The following is a 19,674-nucleotide window of genomic DNA, read 5'->3' as shown; positions in this document are numbered from 1 at the left end:
TAGCAGTGTTAGTTGTATCAGAAAAAAGTCTATGTGGCACCTTCGAGACTAAAATTTGGGCATAAGCTTTTGTGGGCTAGACCCCACTTCATCAGATGTATGAAGTAAAAGATACAGGAGCAGATATAAATACATGAAAGGATGTGGGTTGCTGTACCAAGTGCTAGGTCAGTCTAATGAGAAATCAATTAACAGCAGGATACCAAGGGAGAAGAAATAACTTTTGAAGTGGTAAGAGTGGCCAATTACCAACAGTTGGTAAGAAGATGTGAGTAACAGTAGGGAGAAAATAGTATTGGGGAAATTAAGTTTAGATTTTGTAATGACCCAACCACTCCCAGTGTACCAACGTATGACTTTGTCATGCCCGTAAGCATGAGTCATACTGGGACAAAGGTTGTACGTAGCCAGGGCTCACTATATCATTTTTCCAGATCTTGGTAAGTAATATTCCTTTCCCATCTCAGTTTTCACCACAGCTAAGCACGATCAGTACCAGGCTTATTTACTACTGTAGAATCTCTCATGCAGGTCTCTCCTTGCTTTAAAAGGTAAATCATGCAACTCTATGGCAGAAGAGTATTTAAGTCGAAGAGTATTAACACTAGCTGATAGACCATTGGTCTGACCCAGTATGGCCATTCTTATAAGTAAGTTTATTGTGGAAACATTGGCTTTGAAACAGTACTTTTCGATGAAACAGTACTCTATCCCAGTATCTGGTCTTTCAACAATGGCTAGTGCCAGATGCTTCAGAGGGAATGAACAGAACAAGGCAATCTGTCATCCAGTCCCAGCTTCTGGCAGTTAGAGGTTCAGAGAGACCCAGAGCATGACATTGCATCCTTGACCATTTTGGCTAAATAGCCCTTGATGGACCTATCCTCCATGAAATTAAATATTGTTTTTTTAATCCAGTTATACTTTTGGCCTTCAAAACAGCCCCTGGCAATGAGTTCCACAGGTTGCCTGTGTATTGTGTGAAGCAACACTTCCTTGTATTTTGTTTCATCAGATTACCCTGGTTCTTGTATTATGAGAAGGAGAAAAATTTCCCTATTCACTTTCTCTATACCATTCAAAATTTTATAAACCTCTATCGCATTTCCCCCCATTCATCTCTTTTCTAAAGATGAGACAACCTAGACTTTTTACTCTTCATATGAAAGCTGTTCCAAACCCCTAATTTTTGTTGCCCATCTCTGTATTTTTGAAGTCCAACATCTATCATGTTTGACATGGGGGACCAGAATTGGATACATTATTCAAGGTGTGGGCATATCATGGATTTATATAGCAACATTTACCGTTTTATTATCTATGCTTTTCCTAATGGTTCTGAAGAGTTAGTTGTTTTGACTGCCATGGCAAAATGAGCAGATGTTCTCAGAATTATCCATTATGACTCCAAGATGGCTTTCTTGAGTAGTAAGGGCTAATTTTGAGGCCACCATTTTGTATGTAGAGCTGGGATTATGTTTTCCAAAGTACCTCACTAAGCACTTAACATTGAATTTCATCTATTTTCTTGCCCACTCACCTGCTTGTGAGATATTTAACTTTGTAGTCAGCTTTGGACTTTATCTCGAGTAATTTTGCAAAATTTGCCGGCAATATGATCTGTTTACCCCTTTTCCCAGATCATTTATGAACATGTTGAACAGCATTGGTTCTAATACAGATCCTTGGGGATCCCATTATTTACCTCTCTTCACTGTGAGAAGACTTCTTACCCTTTGTTTCCTGTCTTAAGGAGTTACTGATTCATGAGGATCTTCTCTCTTATCCATGACTGGTTTGCTTAACAGCCTTTGGTGAAGGATGTGTCAAAGATATTCTAAAAGTCCAAGTACACTATGGCCACTTGTTTGAGATCCCCTTCAAAGGCATGATTTCTCTTTACAAAAGCCATGTTGACAGAACAGGTTTATCTGTCTGATAATTCTGTTCTTTACTATAGTTTCAAAAAATTTGCCTGGTACTGAAGTTAAGGTTACTGACCTATCATTTCCAGGACAGGCTCTAGAGTTTTTTTTAAAAAAAAAAAAAAAAAGCGTTACATTAGCTATCCTCCAGTCATCTGGTACAGAGGTTGATTTAAGTGAGAGGTCACATATCAGTTACTAGTTCTGCAATTTCATATTTAAGTTCCTGCAGAACTCTTGAGTGAAAAACCAACAAATTGGTAAACTATACAGATGGTAAAACAGTTTACCATCTGTGTAGTTTACCAATTTGTTCCAAAACCTCCCTTTGTCACCTTCATCTGGAAGAGTTTCTCAGATCAGGCACCGGTATGGGGATTTCCCTCACATCCTTCACAGTGAGGACACAAAGAATTCATTTAGCTTGCCCTTCCCCCCCTCACCTTGTCTTCCTCAAGTTCTTGTTTAGCTTCTCAATTGTCTAGTGGCCCCAGTTCGGCAGGCTTACTGCTTCCAATATAAATAAACTTTTTTGCTGTTAGTATGGGTTATTTGCTTGTTGCTCTTCAAGTTTTTTGGCCTGCCTAATTATACATTTACACTTTACTTGCCCAAGTTTATGTTCCTTTCTATTTTCCTCAGTAGGATTTGACTTCCAATTTTTAAAGGAAGTCTTTAACTGCCTCTTATTGTTTAGCCATGGTGCCTTTTTGGTCATCTTACTTTATGTTGGGCATATTTAATTTGAGCTACTGACAGTTTGTTGTTTCCATGAAGCTTGCAGATATTTCACTTGTGACCGTTCTTAATTTCCCTTTAACTAGCCTCCTTTTTGAAGTTAAATGCTACTGTGGTGGGTTTCTTTGGTATTCCCCTCCCCCAAAGGATATTGCATGATGGTTACTCTTACCAAGCAGTCCAGCTACATTTGTCTCTTGGAGCAGATCCTGTCTGCCACTTAAGCCGAAATCAGGAGTTGCCTCATCCCTTGTAGGTTCCAGAACTAGCTGCTCCAAGTATCAGTCATTTATAGTGTCCAGAAATTTTATCTCTGCATCCCATCCTGAGGCGACATGTTCCTAATCAATATGGGGAATTACTGAAATCCCCCATTATCAAGTTCTGTTGTTGTAGCCTCTGATCTCCCTGAGCATTCACAAATCAGTCACCATCCTAGTCACCTGCTTGGTAGTATATTCCTCTTCTACACTCACTGTTCAAACATGGAATTTCTATCTATAGAGATTCTATGGTATGCTTTGATTCATTTAAGCTTTTTACTATATTTGATTACGATTTTCACATACAAGGCCACTTCCCCACCAGTGCAGCCTTCTATCATTCCTATATAGTGTGACCTGGTATTGCCATGTCCCACTGATCATCATTCCACCAAGTTTCTGTGATGCCTATTGTATCAATATCCTCATTTAATATTAGGTACTCAAGTTCACCCATCTTTGTATTTAGACTTTTAGCATTTGTACATAAGCACTTCTAAAATGTGTCAACATTTTGTTGTCTGTCTTCATGCAATTGTAGTTGAATAGGACTCTCGTTTGAAGGGAAATGTCTCCACTCCTCATTAGGATATACAGTATCTCCTATAATAAATCCTCCCCTAAGGTAGAGTTTGGACAAACTGTATGATCCTACATACCTGTCAGCCTTCCCCCAGCTCTTTGTTTAAAAAGGTCAGAGATTTTTAATTTTACATGCCAGAAATCTGGTTCCACTTCAGTTTAGGTGGAGCTTCTCTTTCCTGTATAGGTGCCTCCTTTCCTAAAAGGTTCCTCAGTTCCTAATAAACCTAAATCCCTCTGCTGAATATCACCACTTCATCCATGCATTTAGACCCTGCAGTTCTGCCTGTAACTTGCCTTGTGTGTTGAACCAGAAGCATTTCAGAGAATGCTACCATGGAGGTTCTGGACTTTAATCTCTGACCCAACAGTCCCAATTCAGCCTCCAGGACCTCTCTCCTACCTCTCCCTATGTCACTTGTACCTACATGTACCACACCCACTAGCTCCATTCCAGCATTGCATGCAAATCTGTCAAGATGTCTTGAGAGGTCCACAAGCTTTGAATTCAGCAGGCAATTCATCATCAGTTCTCCCAGTCAAACCCAGCTATCTATATTTCTAATAACGAAATCCTCCATTACTAGTCTTCCCATTAACAGGGGTCCTTCCCCTAAAGATGTGTCCTTATTGCAATAGGATACCATGACAGCTTCCCTCCACTCCTGCTTGATTTTCTCCTTCCCTCAGACTTTCATCCTCAACAGCACAGAGATTGTCAGAGTTGGTGTGGCACTGTTCTACTGTGCCCCAGAAAGTCTTCATACTTCTATGTCCCTTCACTTCCAGTTCAAGCAGTCTGGTCTCAAGAGCCTGTACTCAGTCTGAGGGCCATGAGCTGACTGAACCAAATCCACATGTACACTGCTTGCCCACACAGCAAGTAATCAATCATACATGCTGCATTCAGTGCAGTAGAGTGGATAGCCACCACTCTGTTGCTGGACTTCTGCCTGCATTATTTTTTTCCACTCTTGCTAGGGGTTTTGTTGGTTTGGTTTTTTGAGGGGGAGTTTATTGGCATAAATTTATTAAGTGTACCTGGCTCTCATGTACCCTTGCTAAACTCTCTCACAAGAGTCTTGTTCTCTAGCACCTTGGGTGACTTAGGACCTGGCTTTTTAAATCCCTGTTCTCCAAGAGTTAGCTCTGCTCTGCCCCCTTGTCAAGGGATCCTAAAGGGATTAGTGATCAAAGGATGGCAGGCTAAGCTCTCAGCCTTGCCTAGCAGGCTGCTAGGCTCAGCACACAGCCCCCCAGACAGACCACACTATAAAGATTCAATCAAGCAATTTCCAGAGGCATTTGTAAAGCTTGACTAATTCAGATCCAAGCATCTCAGTGACTATAAAAGTCAGTGCTCTGGAAGTATAGTAAGGTCCATAATCACTATTCAATTAAGACCCCTGGTTCAGTCTCATGTTAAGAATCTTGGAATGAGATATTTTAGTTATAGCACCAGAATTAATATTTTCATGTGTTAGCATAGGCATGGGATTCTTGGCTCCCAGGAAGAGCATAGGCCAGTCCAGATGTGGTCATTTAGAATGGCTACATACAGCAACCATCTTGAGACAGCACAGATGGTTGGCTATTATAGATGTGACAATACAGGCCAAAACTAGTGTCCATCTAACAACTGAACAGGATTTTTATAGGACATGGGGCTTGAGCACAAGGAGACTAGCTACTATATTTAAAAAACAGAAACTGTGTAAAGAGGCTCTGAAAGGTATGACCACATAGTTGAGTTCCATGTGGGAAGAATCATTGAGCTTAATGCCCCCCCCCCCCCGCAAAAAAGACCCAGCCTATCAGCTATTCTGTTAAAGGCCATTACTCAATTGATGCAAGTGAGCTAAAAGGCCACTCATCACTACCCAAGTTCTCCAGGATACAGCCCTCTTGTTTGAGCTGCTGTCCTCAGGCGGAAAGAGGAGCCAAAATACAAAAGTTGACCTACTCTAATGGAAGAATCCAAGAGATTCAAGTTTATCTTAAATCAGCCTTTGGCTCAGTTTTGATATTCAGACAGCTGGCAAGTTACTACAAACCTGCCATTCCCACTTCTGTAAATAAAGCTAATGTTGAATGCTGTCATGTTTGACTCTAATCAATGAGTTTTATGCAAGCCTAGATACTTTCCCACTTCACATAGGTGCCATTTAAGCACATTGACCTGTTGTAGATAGTTAAATTGATGACCATATGGGGTTTTTCCACTTAAGTGCCTACTGATGACTGGCTATTGGCTATAGCAGGGTGGCCAAACAGTGGCATGAGGCACTGTTACAATTAAAGTTCAGCTTTGAGACACCCCTCCTCCAATTCCTCACTTACTAAACTGCAGGGGGCGGGAACTTGGGGCTTCTGCCCTGCATGGTATGCCTCTCAGGGTTCTGGGCTTCAGCAGGAGTGGGGCTGAAGCCTTGGCAGGCATGCCCCATGGGGCTGAAGCCCCACTCCAGCTGGTGCTTCCCAGCTCTTGAACTTCTGATCTGAGTGGCATATAATCAGTGTTTGGCCACCCCAACTTCTAGTGTTGAGTGCAGCAAAAGTGACCCTACTCAAGCTATCCCTTTAGTCCACCAAGCTCCATGTAGGTACCCCAGGACACTTCAGCTCCATGTCTAACTAGCTTTTGGATTATTGCTATGCATCCTACATACAGGTTAGAAACAGCAGCATCCACAGGTAAGACCTTAAAGGGCATAGCTTAGTTCTGTTTAAAGACAGACTGTTCCTACATGTGCTGCTAACACTGTTAATTGTGCCACATGTGCTATTCTCTATGAAGAGACTTGCCCCTAACCCAGGCAAACCAAAACAGGGAAGAATGCATAGACCCCCAGTTGTGGTGACCCATTGTTCTTGAAATGGGGACATACTTCCTTAGATACAGAAATAAAAGCAGATGGAAAAAAAAATAGTTTTTAGCTTGTCTTTTACCACAGAAAGATGCGGTCACAGAGCTGCAAGTTACCCAAACTCCTATTTTGCAACTGGGTGTGTCAGTCTCCAAATACCATGCAGGCACGAGATCTGAATAAGTTTAAAACTGCCTTCCTGTGCATGTTGTATGACTTAATGAGGCATGTGACAAGAAATAAGGCAACAAAGAACGGTAAACAGATATGCTTACAGCAAATACCACCTTGCTTTAAAAGCCAGAGCCCTCTTACATCTCTTAAGGGAAACAGACAAGTAATGGCCCAAAACCTTAATAAAAATTAGGTTTAGTATGTAAGATTGACACTATTTTAGTAAGAGATGTGCCTTGCAACCTGGCTCTGTTGTTCCACACACTTTGGAAAACTACACTGGACTGACCGATCACTATGATTAGTGCCTCGCTTAAACACTACTTTGCCTGAAGTAGAGACATTGTTAGGTTATGAATTTGCTTTGAGACTGAAAAGAACTAGGTTATTTTTCTTTTAAGGACTGGCAACCACAGCACAATCCCAGGGGAGTTCATGCAGACACCAGCAAAGTCACTTGTAATGCTGCTACTTACAAAACTAGAGACCTTACACTAACAGCTTCCAGATGAACAGTCGTTTACCATATGGATAGCAAACTGCCTCTGTTCTTCCCTACCCACCCCCATACCTCTAATAGTCTGTCCTCCAATAATCCCCAGATGCAACTTGAGTTAGTGCTACTGCCTGGCTCTAACTGGCATGTGTACTGCTGCCTGGGCTATTAGGCTGTCAGTTGGGGCAGCCTTTCCCATATTAGTCTTTCTGAGCTAAGTCAGAGAAAGCTAATGCATCCTCTGAACTTAGTGCAGATTTTCAAGGGGTGGGGAGAGGAAATCAGGGGTCCTTAAAGCAACCACGTTCTGCATATCCTCAGAGAAAACAATTCAAATTCTATTCTATCTAGGAGATAAGGTCCTTTGTCAGTTTTTGCCTGTTTATAATTACATGTGCCAAAGTGTGGTTTCCAAGAACTGATGAGAAAAAGCTAGTCCACTAAAGAGAAGTTACTGCTCTGTGCTATGGGTAGGCTGGTACATTTCAGAGAGCTAGTTGGTAGAGCAATGTGCAATATCTAATGCAGACATTAACTGGTCTAAAAATCTGAGCCAAGATCTGGAGTGTAAATTTTTCCACAGCAAGGTATTGTAGACATGCCATAATCATGCAATGAATCCAGAACCACCTTAGCTTCCACAGGAGTTAATTCAAAAAGAATTCAAGACAGCTGTTCCTGCCATTAAGCACTTAAGGCAATGAGTGGAATTTGACAGAGGACAGGGCCTCAGTGAAAGGCAAAGCAAGATTTGTAGAGTATTACAAGCCTGCTAGTGAGCCACTGCTGTCAGATAGCTTGTCCCCCACCTTTCACCAGTGCCTTGAGTTGGTGTACTAGGACAAAGATCACTTAAAACCAATTGATCTGAAAGTCTTTTCCCCTCCCTTCAAAAAGTCACAGAAGTTTCAGGTATAAGGGGACCCACATGAGATGAAACATAAGAACTGCCATGCCAAGTCAGACCAATAGCCCACCTAGCCACATACCCTATCTCCAGCAGTAGTCATTACCAGAGCTTTGGGGGGGGGGGGCCAGGAGGAAGTGTACAGAACAGAGTAATTATGGAGAGAGCTACTCTGTCTTCCTTTCCCCAACTTCTGGCAGGCAGAGGTTTAGGATCCTGAGTATGGGGTTGCATCCCTGACCATCTTGACTAATAGTTTTGATGGACCCATCATCCATGAACTTATCCAGTTTTTTTTTGAAGTTATACTTTTGGCCATCACAGCATCCTATGGCAATGAGTTCCACAGGTGAATTGTGCATTGTGAAGACTACTTCCTCTTGTTTGTATTAAACCTGCTGCCTACTAGTTACATTATGTGACCCCTGGTTTTTGTATGACAAGAAAGGGTAAATACTTCTCTATTCACTGTTTGCACACCATTCATGATTTTACAGACCTCTATCATCTCTCTCCTTAATAGTCTCTTAAGCGAAGCAGCCCTATTCCTTTTAGTCCCTCATACAGAGCCCAAGGAGTGGGTGGACCATGGATTTATATAGTGCAGAAGTAATCTTGTCAGAGTCCAAATTTCTTGGTCAAGGTACCGTCAAGATCCAAATGCCAGAGAAAACTCAATGCTCCCTGCCCCCCAAACAAACAAACATTAAGTAAACAAAAAGATGGTCTGTTCAAAAGTATCTGGGTGGTCTGGATTTGTCCCACATCTGCCTATTGACTACCCTGATATAGTGGCATGATGATATTTGTCCTATTTCTCTTTTCCCTAATAGTTCCTAACAAGGTTAGCCTTTTGACTGCTGCTGTGCATTGGGCTGACTTCAGAACACTCCACAGTGGCTCCAAGACCTCTTTTTTGGTAACAGCTAATTTAGAACCCATTATATATGCATACTAGGATTTTTTCCCCAGCATGCTTTTTTTTTTTACTTAATGTTGAATTTTATCTACCATTGTTGCCCACCTCGCTCAGTTTTGTCAGATTCCCCCGTAACGCTTCAGTCAGTTTTGGACTTTGCTAACTTTGCCACCTCACTATTACCCTTTGAGCAGATTAAATATGTTGAACAGCACTGATCCCAATACAGATCCTGCTGTTCACCTCTCACTATTCTGAGAATTGGGCCATTATTCCTACCCTTTGTTTCCTATCTTTTAAACCAGTTAGTGATCCAGGAGACTACTCCCATTATCCCACAACACCCGAGTTTCTGTAAGAGCCTTTGGTGAGGGACAGTGTCAAAGGCTTTCTGAAAAAATCCATGTACAGTAAATCAATTGGATCACTCTGATCCATGACTGACACCCTCAAAGAATTCCTCACCATTACAAGAGCAGTGTTGATTCTTCACCAACAAATTAGGTTTGTCTCATATTCTATTCCTTACTATAGTTTATGGATTGCCTACTAAAGTTAAGATGGCCCTGAAACCCTTTTCAAAGGAGGGTAAAGAAAAATCCCAGCATTGCACTAGCCATCTTCCAGTCACTGACTCCAAAGCTGGGTCCCCTTCCTCCTGTAATTTTTTTATCTAAAAAGTCTCATTCTGGAAAGCTTTCAGACACCACAGACCAGAAGACAACACTGGAAATACGATGTGCCATAGGAACACAGCCATCTATTTGATGTAAGTGAATCACTTTGCAAAGCGGAAGGGGGGGGGGGGAAGACTGACTTTTCTACTAAAAGCAGCACATCCAGATGTTAAGTCAGGCAAGTAGTTTTTATTGCTTCATTTAAGCCAGGACAGCCCCAGAGGGGTTTTGAAGTTAGAGAGGATGAAGAGCCATAAAAGAGTAACATTTTGAGGATTCAGTTGTGACTACAGTTTCAGTGACTCAACAGGAAGTTACATTCCCAACTACACATTGATCCAATGAGCCAGAGATCCCACTAGGAAAGGTTATCCTGGAATAAACCCGCAGTAAGAGCACTTCAGACCCCAACATTCAACTTCAGAACTTTTAAATTAAATCTGTAGTTCTGAGTTTAATCAGATGTTTGCCTCCACCACTCTGCTTCTAAACTTGGTAATGAGAAGTCTGTTCTGATCTTGCTACGCATGGAAGCCACACCTTAGCTTTTCAAATAAAGATTAACTTCCTATATCTAGACAGCTTTCCAGATACCAAACATATTGAGGAAACAATATGCTTCTACAGTAGGCCAAGTGTAGGTACCAAAATCATATTACACACCAAGTAGGTAGCCCAATATCCAGAAGTGCTCAGCATTCAGAATGCTCAACTTCAAAAGGCATCGTGGATCACTTACAGCTGAAAGTTTTAATCACTGACTATTAAATTCAAATCAAGGAAGCTCTACAGTGGATGAGGCTCTCAAATCCAATATTAAAAAATAGGTCAACACAAAGCTTTATTGAAAAAGCATAGGTTAGCATGTAGTACTGGAAAAGTTTGACTACTTTATTATACACATCTGATGAAGGTAAATTTTAGGACCAGGACTCAGATGATAGAAAGTGAAATGCTCATTTGTCAACTTTATTCTCTCAGAGTTTTATCTGCAACTGGATTGTTCAATGATATAGAAGGGCTGAGACCTGGCCTATACAGCATATGAACTACGTGCGTAGGATGGTTAGGTACTCTGTAGTTCCTAGCACAGAACACAGTTTCCTCTAGGTGCAGAGACACGACGTAACCACATTCCTGAAGTCATGCTACAAGACCTAGTAAGACTATAACATTGTTTGCTAGCATTAAGTCTCATATACATTAAGACAAAACAGTATTTTATTATGGTTGGGAACCTCTGTTTACACAGCTCAGATTATGCTTTTCTGCACAGAAGTAATCTGAAAATTTCATATTTGATGTTCCATTCATGAGTGTTCATTGCCATGGAACTTTACAGAAACTACATCAGCCTTTTTCCTAGAAAACTAAGTCACAAATTAATGTTTGAATTAAACTAGAATGAAGACATAAGGAGGGAACGTTGGAGTCCATTAATGGGAACATTAGCATCCTCAGAGAGGAAAGTGTCCAACTTTGACACCAGGAGTCACATCAAGCTAGGTTCATATGGGGAGGAGTCCCAACAGCACTTAAACTTGAGGGCAATTATTTCAATTGTAATGAGTCCCACACATTGCAAGACATGCTTAATGTGGACTACGTATAAGCCTTGTTCTAGCTACAATTCAGGTTAGTGCACTTAAAGGCACAGAATTTCAGCTTCATATTTGAGAAGATTTACAGATTTATTACACTTGCTGTAACTTGTCTCAGGCTGTTAGAGGACTGTTGAGCTTCCAGCAGCTTCCCAGGGTTGCCATTAGAAGTGTTAATTATTCAGTGGTACTAAGCAAGTCATCCTAGAACAATGTGACAGGCAAGAACTATGCTTACATTGGTATCCCTCACCTGGGAAGAGTCTTATGCTAGCTCAAGACCATAGAAGGCCCAATGTTTACCCCTTTTGTACATCAACAGTTGACAGTCAAGAAAAGCCCCATTATGAAGCTTTGCCTGGGTAGTTTGTGTAACAGATTCCTCCTTATATACACAGAGATTTAGCGGGAAAGCTGGACTAGCTAGTTTCCTTATAAGACATTAGCTGACATGCAGCTCCGACTAGCATCACCTTTGAAATGGTCTTCAACACTGAACACAAAGCAAAGCCAGGCTCTTTGCCAGCCCTACCAGTCTTTTGCTAGCCTCCACTGCAGCGTTCACTGTGCCAGGAACCAATCAAAACTAGTTATCCATCTTTAAAAACCATGGCTTCTAGACAATAGAAGTTGCTAATGCAGTTTCCCCTAACTAGGCTTGAGAGGGATTGTGCCATGCCCTCCTGTAGCCAAAGCTATAGATTTGCTACGGTCCTATGAAGTGTATTACACTGCAAGGATACACTGTTCATGCAGCAGTTCTAAAGAGTGGTAACCATTTGGCAATGTTAACCAGTTAAAGTATCATAGGCTACCAACCTAATTGAAATAAACCCAGACAACCAGGATGACCACAACCCATGCATGCTGGACAGGAACACCACCGTTGTGATAGTGTGCTCTATCAGAGGGGAGTCTTTTCCAAATGTGTGGCCAGGCAAAGTAGAGCACGGGCCATGAAGCACGGTCTCAAAGTCAATGGGGAGCTGGACCCATCTTGGGTTTGAGTCATGTACAGACGTGTCCACTCCTCCAGCAAGGGACAGTTACTGCTCAAGTCCCCTTAAGCAATGCAAAGGGCAGTCTATTTCTGTGGGGTTTAGGAAGCCAATAGGGAACCCACCTTCATGGTCCACCTAAGTTTCAGGCCCTTCTCACTTTCCACCCCATCACTTCAGAGAGTGAGCAGGGCAGGTTGTGGCTCATGTCGTACTTTCCTGAACAAAACACTGCCTCCTCCAAGGACAGTGGAAACTCCCTGCTCTCTCCTTGTGGGTAGAGCTCAGAAAGCAGTCAACATACAACATGACAAGCTGAGGAACAGGAAATGAATCTGTTGCTTCATGCAGCAACATGGCAAGGATACAAGTTGTCAAGCAGTTCTCATGGCTGCACAGTTATATCAGGTGATTAGCATGTTTACAACCCACTCCTCAGGCTAGCGGGTGAGGGAACTAGCTAGAACACAGCTAGCAACAAGTATGTTGGATGGATCATAGCATACTAGATGGGACCCCAAGTGGGCAGAGACCTACAGAGCATCGCTGTGCTTTCTACATCCATTACCTGAGGTCATCTTCAGTAATCTTATCAAAAAAGATTAAACTTCATTTTCTGAGTCAAAGGCAGCTTGAGAGGAATACCAACTTTGGTCTGTGCTCTCAGCAACATTCATTTAAACAGAATAATGCAAGCATGGGCCAACAGTGACAAGGGAAGTTATTTAGGTACCGAGTCACCAATGTTTGTCTGCTGCCTGAGGCTTTTTGCTTTATTTATTAATTGATTCTGCCGATATTGGTGAATTGTCTTTAAACCTGAGTTTCTTCTCGTTTAGAGTATTCCTGTTATCAGATTAATGCTATATGTCTATATGACCCGCAGATACGGCCTGGTGGTAAGGGAGAACCTACTCCCCCAACGATGGCCCAAAACCTGGATAGAACCCAACTGTATTTTGTCTTTCCAGTAAAAGTGCCGTTAACAGGTCTCATGCATATCACTTCAACCAGGCCATCTCTGCCAGGGGCAGGATTGGTTATTCCCAGGATAAAATGCAGTGTTAGTTTCCAAAGGCTAGGCCCATCCACAGTTAAGGCCTAATACAGTTACTAGATTTCTAGAATTCTAGTCATACAAGTTAACCAATACGAAGCAGCAGCAGCAGGACGGCAGTGACTGCTCTTTCAAATGTAGGTAGGGACAATCTGTACGACCTACATGGTCTCTTCACCACAACCCTTTGTTATGATTTCTATGACAATCAGGAGAACTGTGTAGTACTTCACCTGTACATAAGTGTATTCTCCTATCCTGAAGAGCTTTCAAACATCCATTTCAGGATTTCTGTAGCATCGCTTTACTGTAGATTTCCCTTCCCTTTCTGGATTAGGGAACATTTGAAATTCAACCAGGGAGGGACAGTTCGGTTTTCAGGACAGGCCATTTAGCCGAGGACACTGCTCTGTCCTGGTAGAAAAAGTTACGCTTTCCTTCCCCTTGTGGCATATCCAAGGGGAGGAACAGACTACACAGTATCTGAATCTGCACTATTCATGTGTTTATAGGACGGGAGAAAGTGGGCACTACATAGACTTGGTCACAATCAATAAATAGTGCACTTGTTCACACAAGTCATAACAAGGCCTGGGAGCCAGTTATTGCTTAATTCTAGTCCTGTGTTGCCACTAACTTGCTGTGTCACCTTGAGTGAAACCTGTTTTTATGAAGTGGGTACACACGAGAGGCAAGTTTTATGGCTCAGTGAGTGTTTAATGAAAGGGGTCAGTGCTTTGCCACTTCACTCAAGCTGGACCAACAGAGTCTATGATTGCATAAGCCATTCTCTCATAGGCACAAACCTTAACTTTTTTGAAATGGTTTTGTAGGACTACTTTGCTCACTAGAGAGACTGAACAGTAGGGAAGTGACTTTGCTATTCAGTGCTGACATCTGGTGGCTACAATGGGTAGCCATCTGAGGGAGAACTTGAGCAGCTACCCCCGATCCACTCAAATTCGGAGCCCACATTGAAAGTAGTTTTTAAGGCAGCAGTTAGATTTTTTTTTGGAAGACTAAAAAAAAAAAAAACTCGTTGACCCCCAAATAAAGCTTTGACCAGGGTAGTAAGGAGAGTGTTGACTCGCAGAGAGCCTAGTTAAGACTGTTTCTTCATTCATCCACCATTGGGAGGATGATCTATACAGAGATTAGCACCATCAACTCAATGGAAAAAAACTCGAGACACTGCTGTAGAAACCCGATTTAAGCCTCCTGCAGAAGCTGAAGTCAGCAGGGAACACGGCAGGCAGCAGGGAACTACAGAACGGGAGTTTAATGTAACTAGGACATTGACTGAAGCAGGGCGATGGGGGAAAAGATTTATTTACTTTTTTTTTTTAATGGTTATGTTAGCCATTAAAGTATTTTATTTAAAATATGAAAGAAAAAAGACACCCATGCAAGAAGGTCTAGGCATGGGAACTACAGCCACGTGATTTTCTGGTTTAGCGCCACAGCAGGAGCACAAGTACACTAGAAAAGAACTGGTTTCAGAGTAGCAGCCGTGTTAGTCTGTATTCGCAAAAAGAAAAGGAGGACTTGTGGCACCTTAGAGACTAACATTTATTAGAGCAGAAGCTTTCGTGAGCTACAGCTCACTTCATCGGATGCATGTGGTGGGGAAAAAAAAGCCACCAAATGCATCCGATGAAGCGAGCTGTAGCTCACGAAAGCTTCTGCTCCGATAAATGTGTTAGTCTCTAAGGCGCCACAAGTCCTCCTTTTCTTTTTAGAAAAGAACTGGATTCGGGAGGACGCTTGAAAGCTTTCCCCGTCTGCACGCTAGCTTTAAGGGGCCATTTCAGAGCCAGGAGCTAGACGATTTTATCGCCTAGCCCAGCCCACGGAGCGGAGCTTCCCCTCCGCGCTCTCGAGAGGGACACGGTGTTTGATTCAAGTGCCCCCCCCCCGCCCCCCGCGTCTTGCCTCCCACTTGGCTTTTTAGTCAGGCGGCGGCCGGCGGCGGGCTCTCTCCTCGGGCGGGCAGCCTACAGCAGCCCGTCGCGCCGCGCCGCCGGAGAGCGCATGGCTGAGCGCCCAGCGGGCCTTTTAGCCAGCTCGGGAGCCCGTCACCGCCGCGGAAAGCGACCCCCGCGCAGGCGAGCGGTACCAAGGCGGGAGCAACTCTCCGGCCCGCTAGAGGAGGGGGCAGGACCCGGCCCAGGTCAGGCGGCGGCGGCGGGCGCGGCTCCGGACGAAGCCCGTCGGGGCGGGCTGCAGCGGGCTCTGGGCGTCAGCCAGCGGCTCGGGGCAGGGGCGGGCGCGGCGCGGCTCTAATAACCTGTTGAAAGGAGGCAGCTGTGCGAGGCTCCGCAGCTCCTGCCAAGGCAGCCGGAGAGCGCTTCCTGCCAGCGCGGGACTGGGAGCCTCGCAACATATGGAGCCGCTTTGGGTAATTGAAGGCAGGGGGTGAAGTGAAGCAACCAGCCCTCCCTTCCCCTCCCCGAGGGCCGGACGCCGAGAGCCCGCCCCGACCACAGCCTCTGCTCCCCCACCGGCGTGGGGGGGGGGGGGAGAAGGGGGAGCCGAGCGCCAAACTGCGCCTGGCTCTCGCCCGGGGGCGCTTCGGCGTGTATAAAAGGGCTGAGCCGCCCCAGTGGAGTTGGGGGGGGGGCGGGGGAGGAGATCGTCCAGCGCCTGTTCCTCCACGGCGCAGCAGCCCCCGCCCCCCCCCCCCGGGGCACAGCACGCCCGCGATCGGGCACAGCACATACTCCCCCTCCCCCCAGGGCGGCATCCCACCAACCCTCCCAGCCCCCTCGGACTCACCGAGCACGCTGCCTGCAAGAAGAGGGCTAACAACCACGCGGCTGACACGTTTCTCATCCTCCCTCCTTGCGGGCGCCGCTGCTCCGGAGCCTGGGCTGGGCGCTCCCCGGGTTCTCCGCTTCACGTGCTCGCTCAGCCGCCCGCAGCTGCAAGGAGCTGACCTAGCCCACGTCTGGCTTCTAATACGGCCAATGCAACTACCTTCACCTATCACCGTTCACCGCCCTCTTCCGCAGCCCCGCCCCCTCCGGCACGGCTCTCAGGGCGAGTACCGCCCACTGCTGCCACGCCCCTCTCCTCTCCCCTTCGCCACCTTTAAGCAATCAGCGCCTAATAGCGCTTCTTCAAGGGCTGTTTCCTAACGAAATCACTGCCTCATCATTACCTGCATCACCTACGCAAGATCTTACTCAACCCTCTGATTTCACACGTCCTTTTAGCTGCGGGCAATCGGCGTTGCATTGTTCTCCCCAGTTAGCCTATTATTTCATTCCCAGGTTTCCTTTGCATAAGAATAATTTCTCCCCCAAACATTTCATTCTCTAGATACAAAAACAAACGCACCCAGTTTCCCAGACCCGGTCTGGAAAATCCCCAGCACGGTCCAGCCCCCCTTTCCCCCCTCCCTTTTTTAAAAAATGCTACACTAGTGAATACTTTTAAAAAAGCTGACACATGGTAGCAATAGGGAAGCAAAACCTGAACAACAGACTATGCAAAAAGAAAAGGAGGACTTGTGGCACCTTAGCGACTAACACATTTATTAGAGCATAAGCTTTCGTGAGCTACAGCTCACTTCATCGGATGCAATCGTGAGCTGTAGCTCACGAAAGCTTATGCTCTAATAAATGTGTTAGTCGCTAAGGTGCCACAAGTCCTCCTTTTCTTTTTGCGAATACAGACTAACACGGCTGCTACTCTGAGACTAATGCAAGTGATGGAGGGAAATTACCTACAGAACCCCTGTGTGGCTTAAAAGCTTGTCTCTCTCACCAACAGAAGTTGGTTTAATAAAATATATTACTTCCTTCCTCCCCCTTAAAACGTGCATTCTGATTCTTGAATCTTGCATTTCCTGCTTAAGAACTTGGAGGTGAGTTTAATCATTCTTTTACCATGTGATGTTTTAATTTAATTATTTATTTTAGCAGCAACTTCCCCCTCCCCCCCCCTTAGATCTAATTGTGAACAGTCATTATGTATGGTCGCGACGCTCCCACATCATGTGATCGAATGATATTACAAATCCACTGAACTGTAATCATTTTCTTTTCTCCTGCAAAAAGGGAGAGCCACTACTGCATTGTTGTTTACTAGTGAGACAATGGGTGAAGTAATCTCTTTTATTGGACCAATTTCTGCTGGTGAGAGAGACAAGTTTTTCAGCTCCTATAGAACTCTTCATTAAGTCATGTTCTTATACAGTGCTTTCTAGAGGGCTACCTGTTGCCTTTCACTGGTTTCAGAGTAGCAGCCGTGTTAGTCTCTATTCGCAAAAAGAAAAGGAAGACTTGTGGCACCTTAGAGACTAACACATTTATTTAAGCATTTGCTCAAATTGCTTAAATTGCAAAATGCTCAAATACATTTTCTAGTCTCTAAGGTGCCACAAGTACTCCTTGACTGTTTGCCTGGGACAATCTTCTCTCACCATCCAATGAAGTGGGCTGTAGCTCATGAAAGCTTATGCTCAAATAAATTTGTCTCTAAGGTGCCACAAGTCCTCCTTTTCTCTTGTGGATACAGACTAACACGGCTGCTACTCTGAAACCCATCTTTTCATTAGGTAGTCATCGTGGGTAGTCTCATCAGTTTGATTTATTTTAAACTATGCTGCTGCACTTTGTGTTCTTAATACATTTTAAAATAGTGCTTAAATAATAAAATCATACTAAATTTGTGACAAAAATGCCAGGTCAAAAACTATATTTAAAAAAGTATCAGGTCTGTGGAAGAAGAGAACTGTACATTATTAGATATTAACTTTGAAATCAAATTTATTTTATCACTAATTGTGTTGTTGATTTTTATTTTATTTTATTGCACTTTTCTGAGCTTGGACAGTTAAAATAAAGTACATTTGGTTCCGGCAAACACTCCTGCACATGCTTAATCTTATTATTGTGTTTGCAGGACTGGAGCCTGCCAGTTTCAGTTTGACAGGCTCAGTTGACAGTTTCAGTTAGTCGGTTTCAGTTTGTTTCCAGTCATTTTCCTGTCAGGTTTACTGCACTGGTGCAGTGTTGCAGAGTTTGGTCATAGACATGGCAAGGGAATGTTTGTTTTCAAAAAGCCTATTTCCCATTTGAATTTTTTTTTTAAAAAAAATCATGAAAATATTTCCACTGGATTAAGTTTTTGTAAAAGTTTGTTTTTCCAAAACCTGCTATTGTGCTATGATGGTGTTTCTTTACAGAATACTTTTAACCTTCAGCTAAGAATCTTAAAGGAATTTACAAGGGAAGGGTCATATTCTGCTACTACTGAAGTTAACAACAAAACTCTCACTGATCTTAAGGAGAGTAATTTGGTCCCACAACCACCACATTTTATATTACAGTAAATTAAAGTGATGCTAAATGAGATGGTAGGGCAATACCACTGGGGAGGGGAATTCCTCAATCCTTGCCATCCACAGCCCCCAGCATAGGAGGTGTGGATGAAGTGTAGCCAGGAAAAGGGGATGTGAAGGAAATATTGCTGTGAGTTGGGGATCTGTGGCTGGAGAAATTACCCTTGCAGCTGTGGGTGGCAGGTATCAAAGGCTGGGGGAGGCTGAGCCTCTGGAAACATCCCTGCATTGCCCCACCTATGCTCCGCCCCCAGACCCTCTCCTGCATCCCACCGGCGCTCTGCGGCTCTTCCCCTGTGGCTGGGGCCCTGGGCAGTGGGCTGTAGCTGGGGCTAGTGGGGGCTGGCCTGCACCCAGGGATGCCGGGCAGCTGGAGGTGGAGTTCTGGGGCTGGGGGCCATGCCACCCGGAGCGCTGGGGCTAGGGGCTGCACTGCCCGCCCGCCGCTCCAGAGTTGGGGGTCATGCCACCTGGCGCTCTGGGGCTGGGGACCGCGCAGGGAGGCTCTGGGACCTCAGGCAGAAGGGGTGGGCCGGGCTGGTGAGCTATTCTGCCTGACCCTGAGGTTTCCCTGCCACCCATGCCCTGCAACAACTTAGATCAGCTCTGAGGCTGATCTTCAGAAAGGGATAAACAAATAACACACAAACCAAGGGTCACAGAATGAAATGAATAGGCAGCAAGTTTAAAACAATATAAGGAAGTGTGTCATAAATATAAAGGGAAGGGTAAACACCTTTAAAATCCCTCCTGGCCAGAGGAAAAACCCTTTCACCTGTAAAGGGTTAAGAAGCTAGGATAACCTCGCAATGACCAATGAGGAGACAAGATACTTTCAAAGATGGAGGGAGGGAGAAACAAAGGGTCTCGGTCTGTCTGGGTGAGGCTTTTGCTGGGGACAGAACAGGAATGGAGTCTAGAATTCAGTAAGTAATCTAGCTAGATATGTGTTAGATTATGATTTCTTTCAATGGCTGAGAAATTAGACTGTGCTGAATAGCATGAATATTCTTGTCTTCGTGTCTTTCTTGTAACTTAAGGTTTTGTCTAGAGGGATTCTCTATGTTTTGAATCTAATTACCCTGTAAGGTATTTACCATCCTGATTTTACAGAGGTGATTCT

The 19,674-nt window shown here is 44.1% G+C and overlaps 1 protein-coding gene across 1 annotated transcript in view; it reads right to left on the bottom strand.

Moving 5' to 3' along the window:
• Positions 1 to 16,391, bottom strand: part of SDC1 (syndecan 1) — a 34,311-nt gene extending 17,920 nt beyond the window's left edge. The window contains exon 1 of the mRNA XM_038393614.2: positions 15,980 to 16,391. Coding sequence (XP_038249542.1) covers positions 15,980 to 16,036 — 57 coding nt within the window. The 5' untranslated portion in view covers positions 16,037 to 16,391. The remainder of the gene's footprint in view (positions 1 to 15,979) is intronic.
• Between the last annotated feature and the right edge of the window lie 3,283 nt (positions 16,392 to 19,674).

The sequence above is a fragment of the Dermochelys coriacea genome, chromosome 3 (assembly GCF_009764565.3).
Source record: "Dermochelys coriacea isolate rDerCor1 chromosome 3, rDerCor1.pri.v4, whole genome shotgun sequence".
NCBI lineage: Eukaryota > Metazoa > Chordata > Testudines > Dermochelyidae > Dermochelys > Dermochelys coriacea.
Note: the sequence above shows the minus strand (reverse complement) of the source record. Positions and strands in the feature narration are given on the sequence as shown.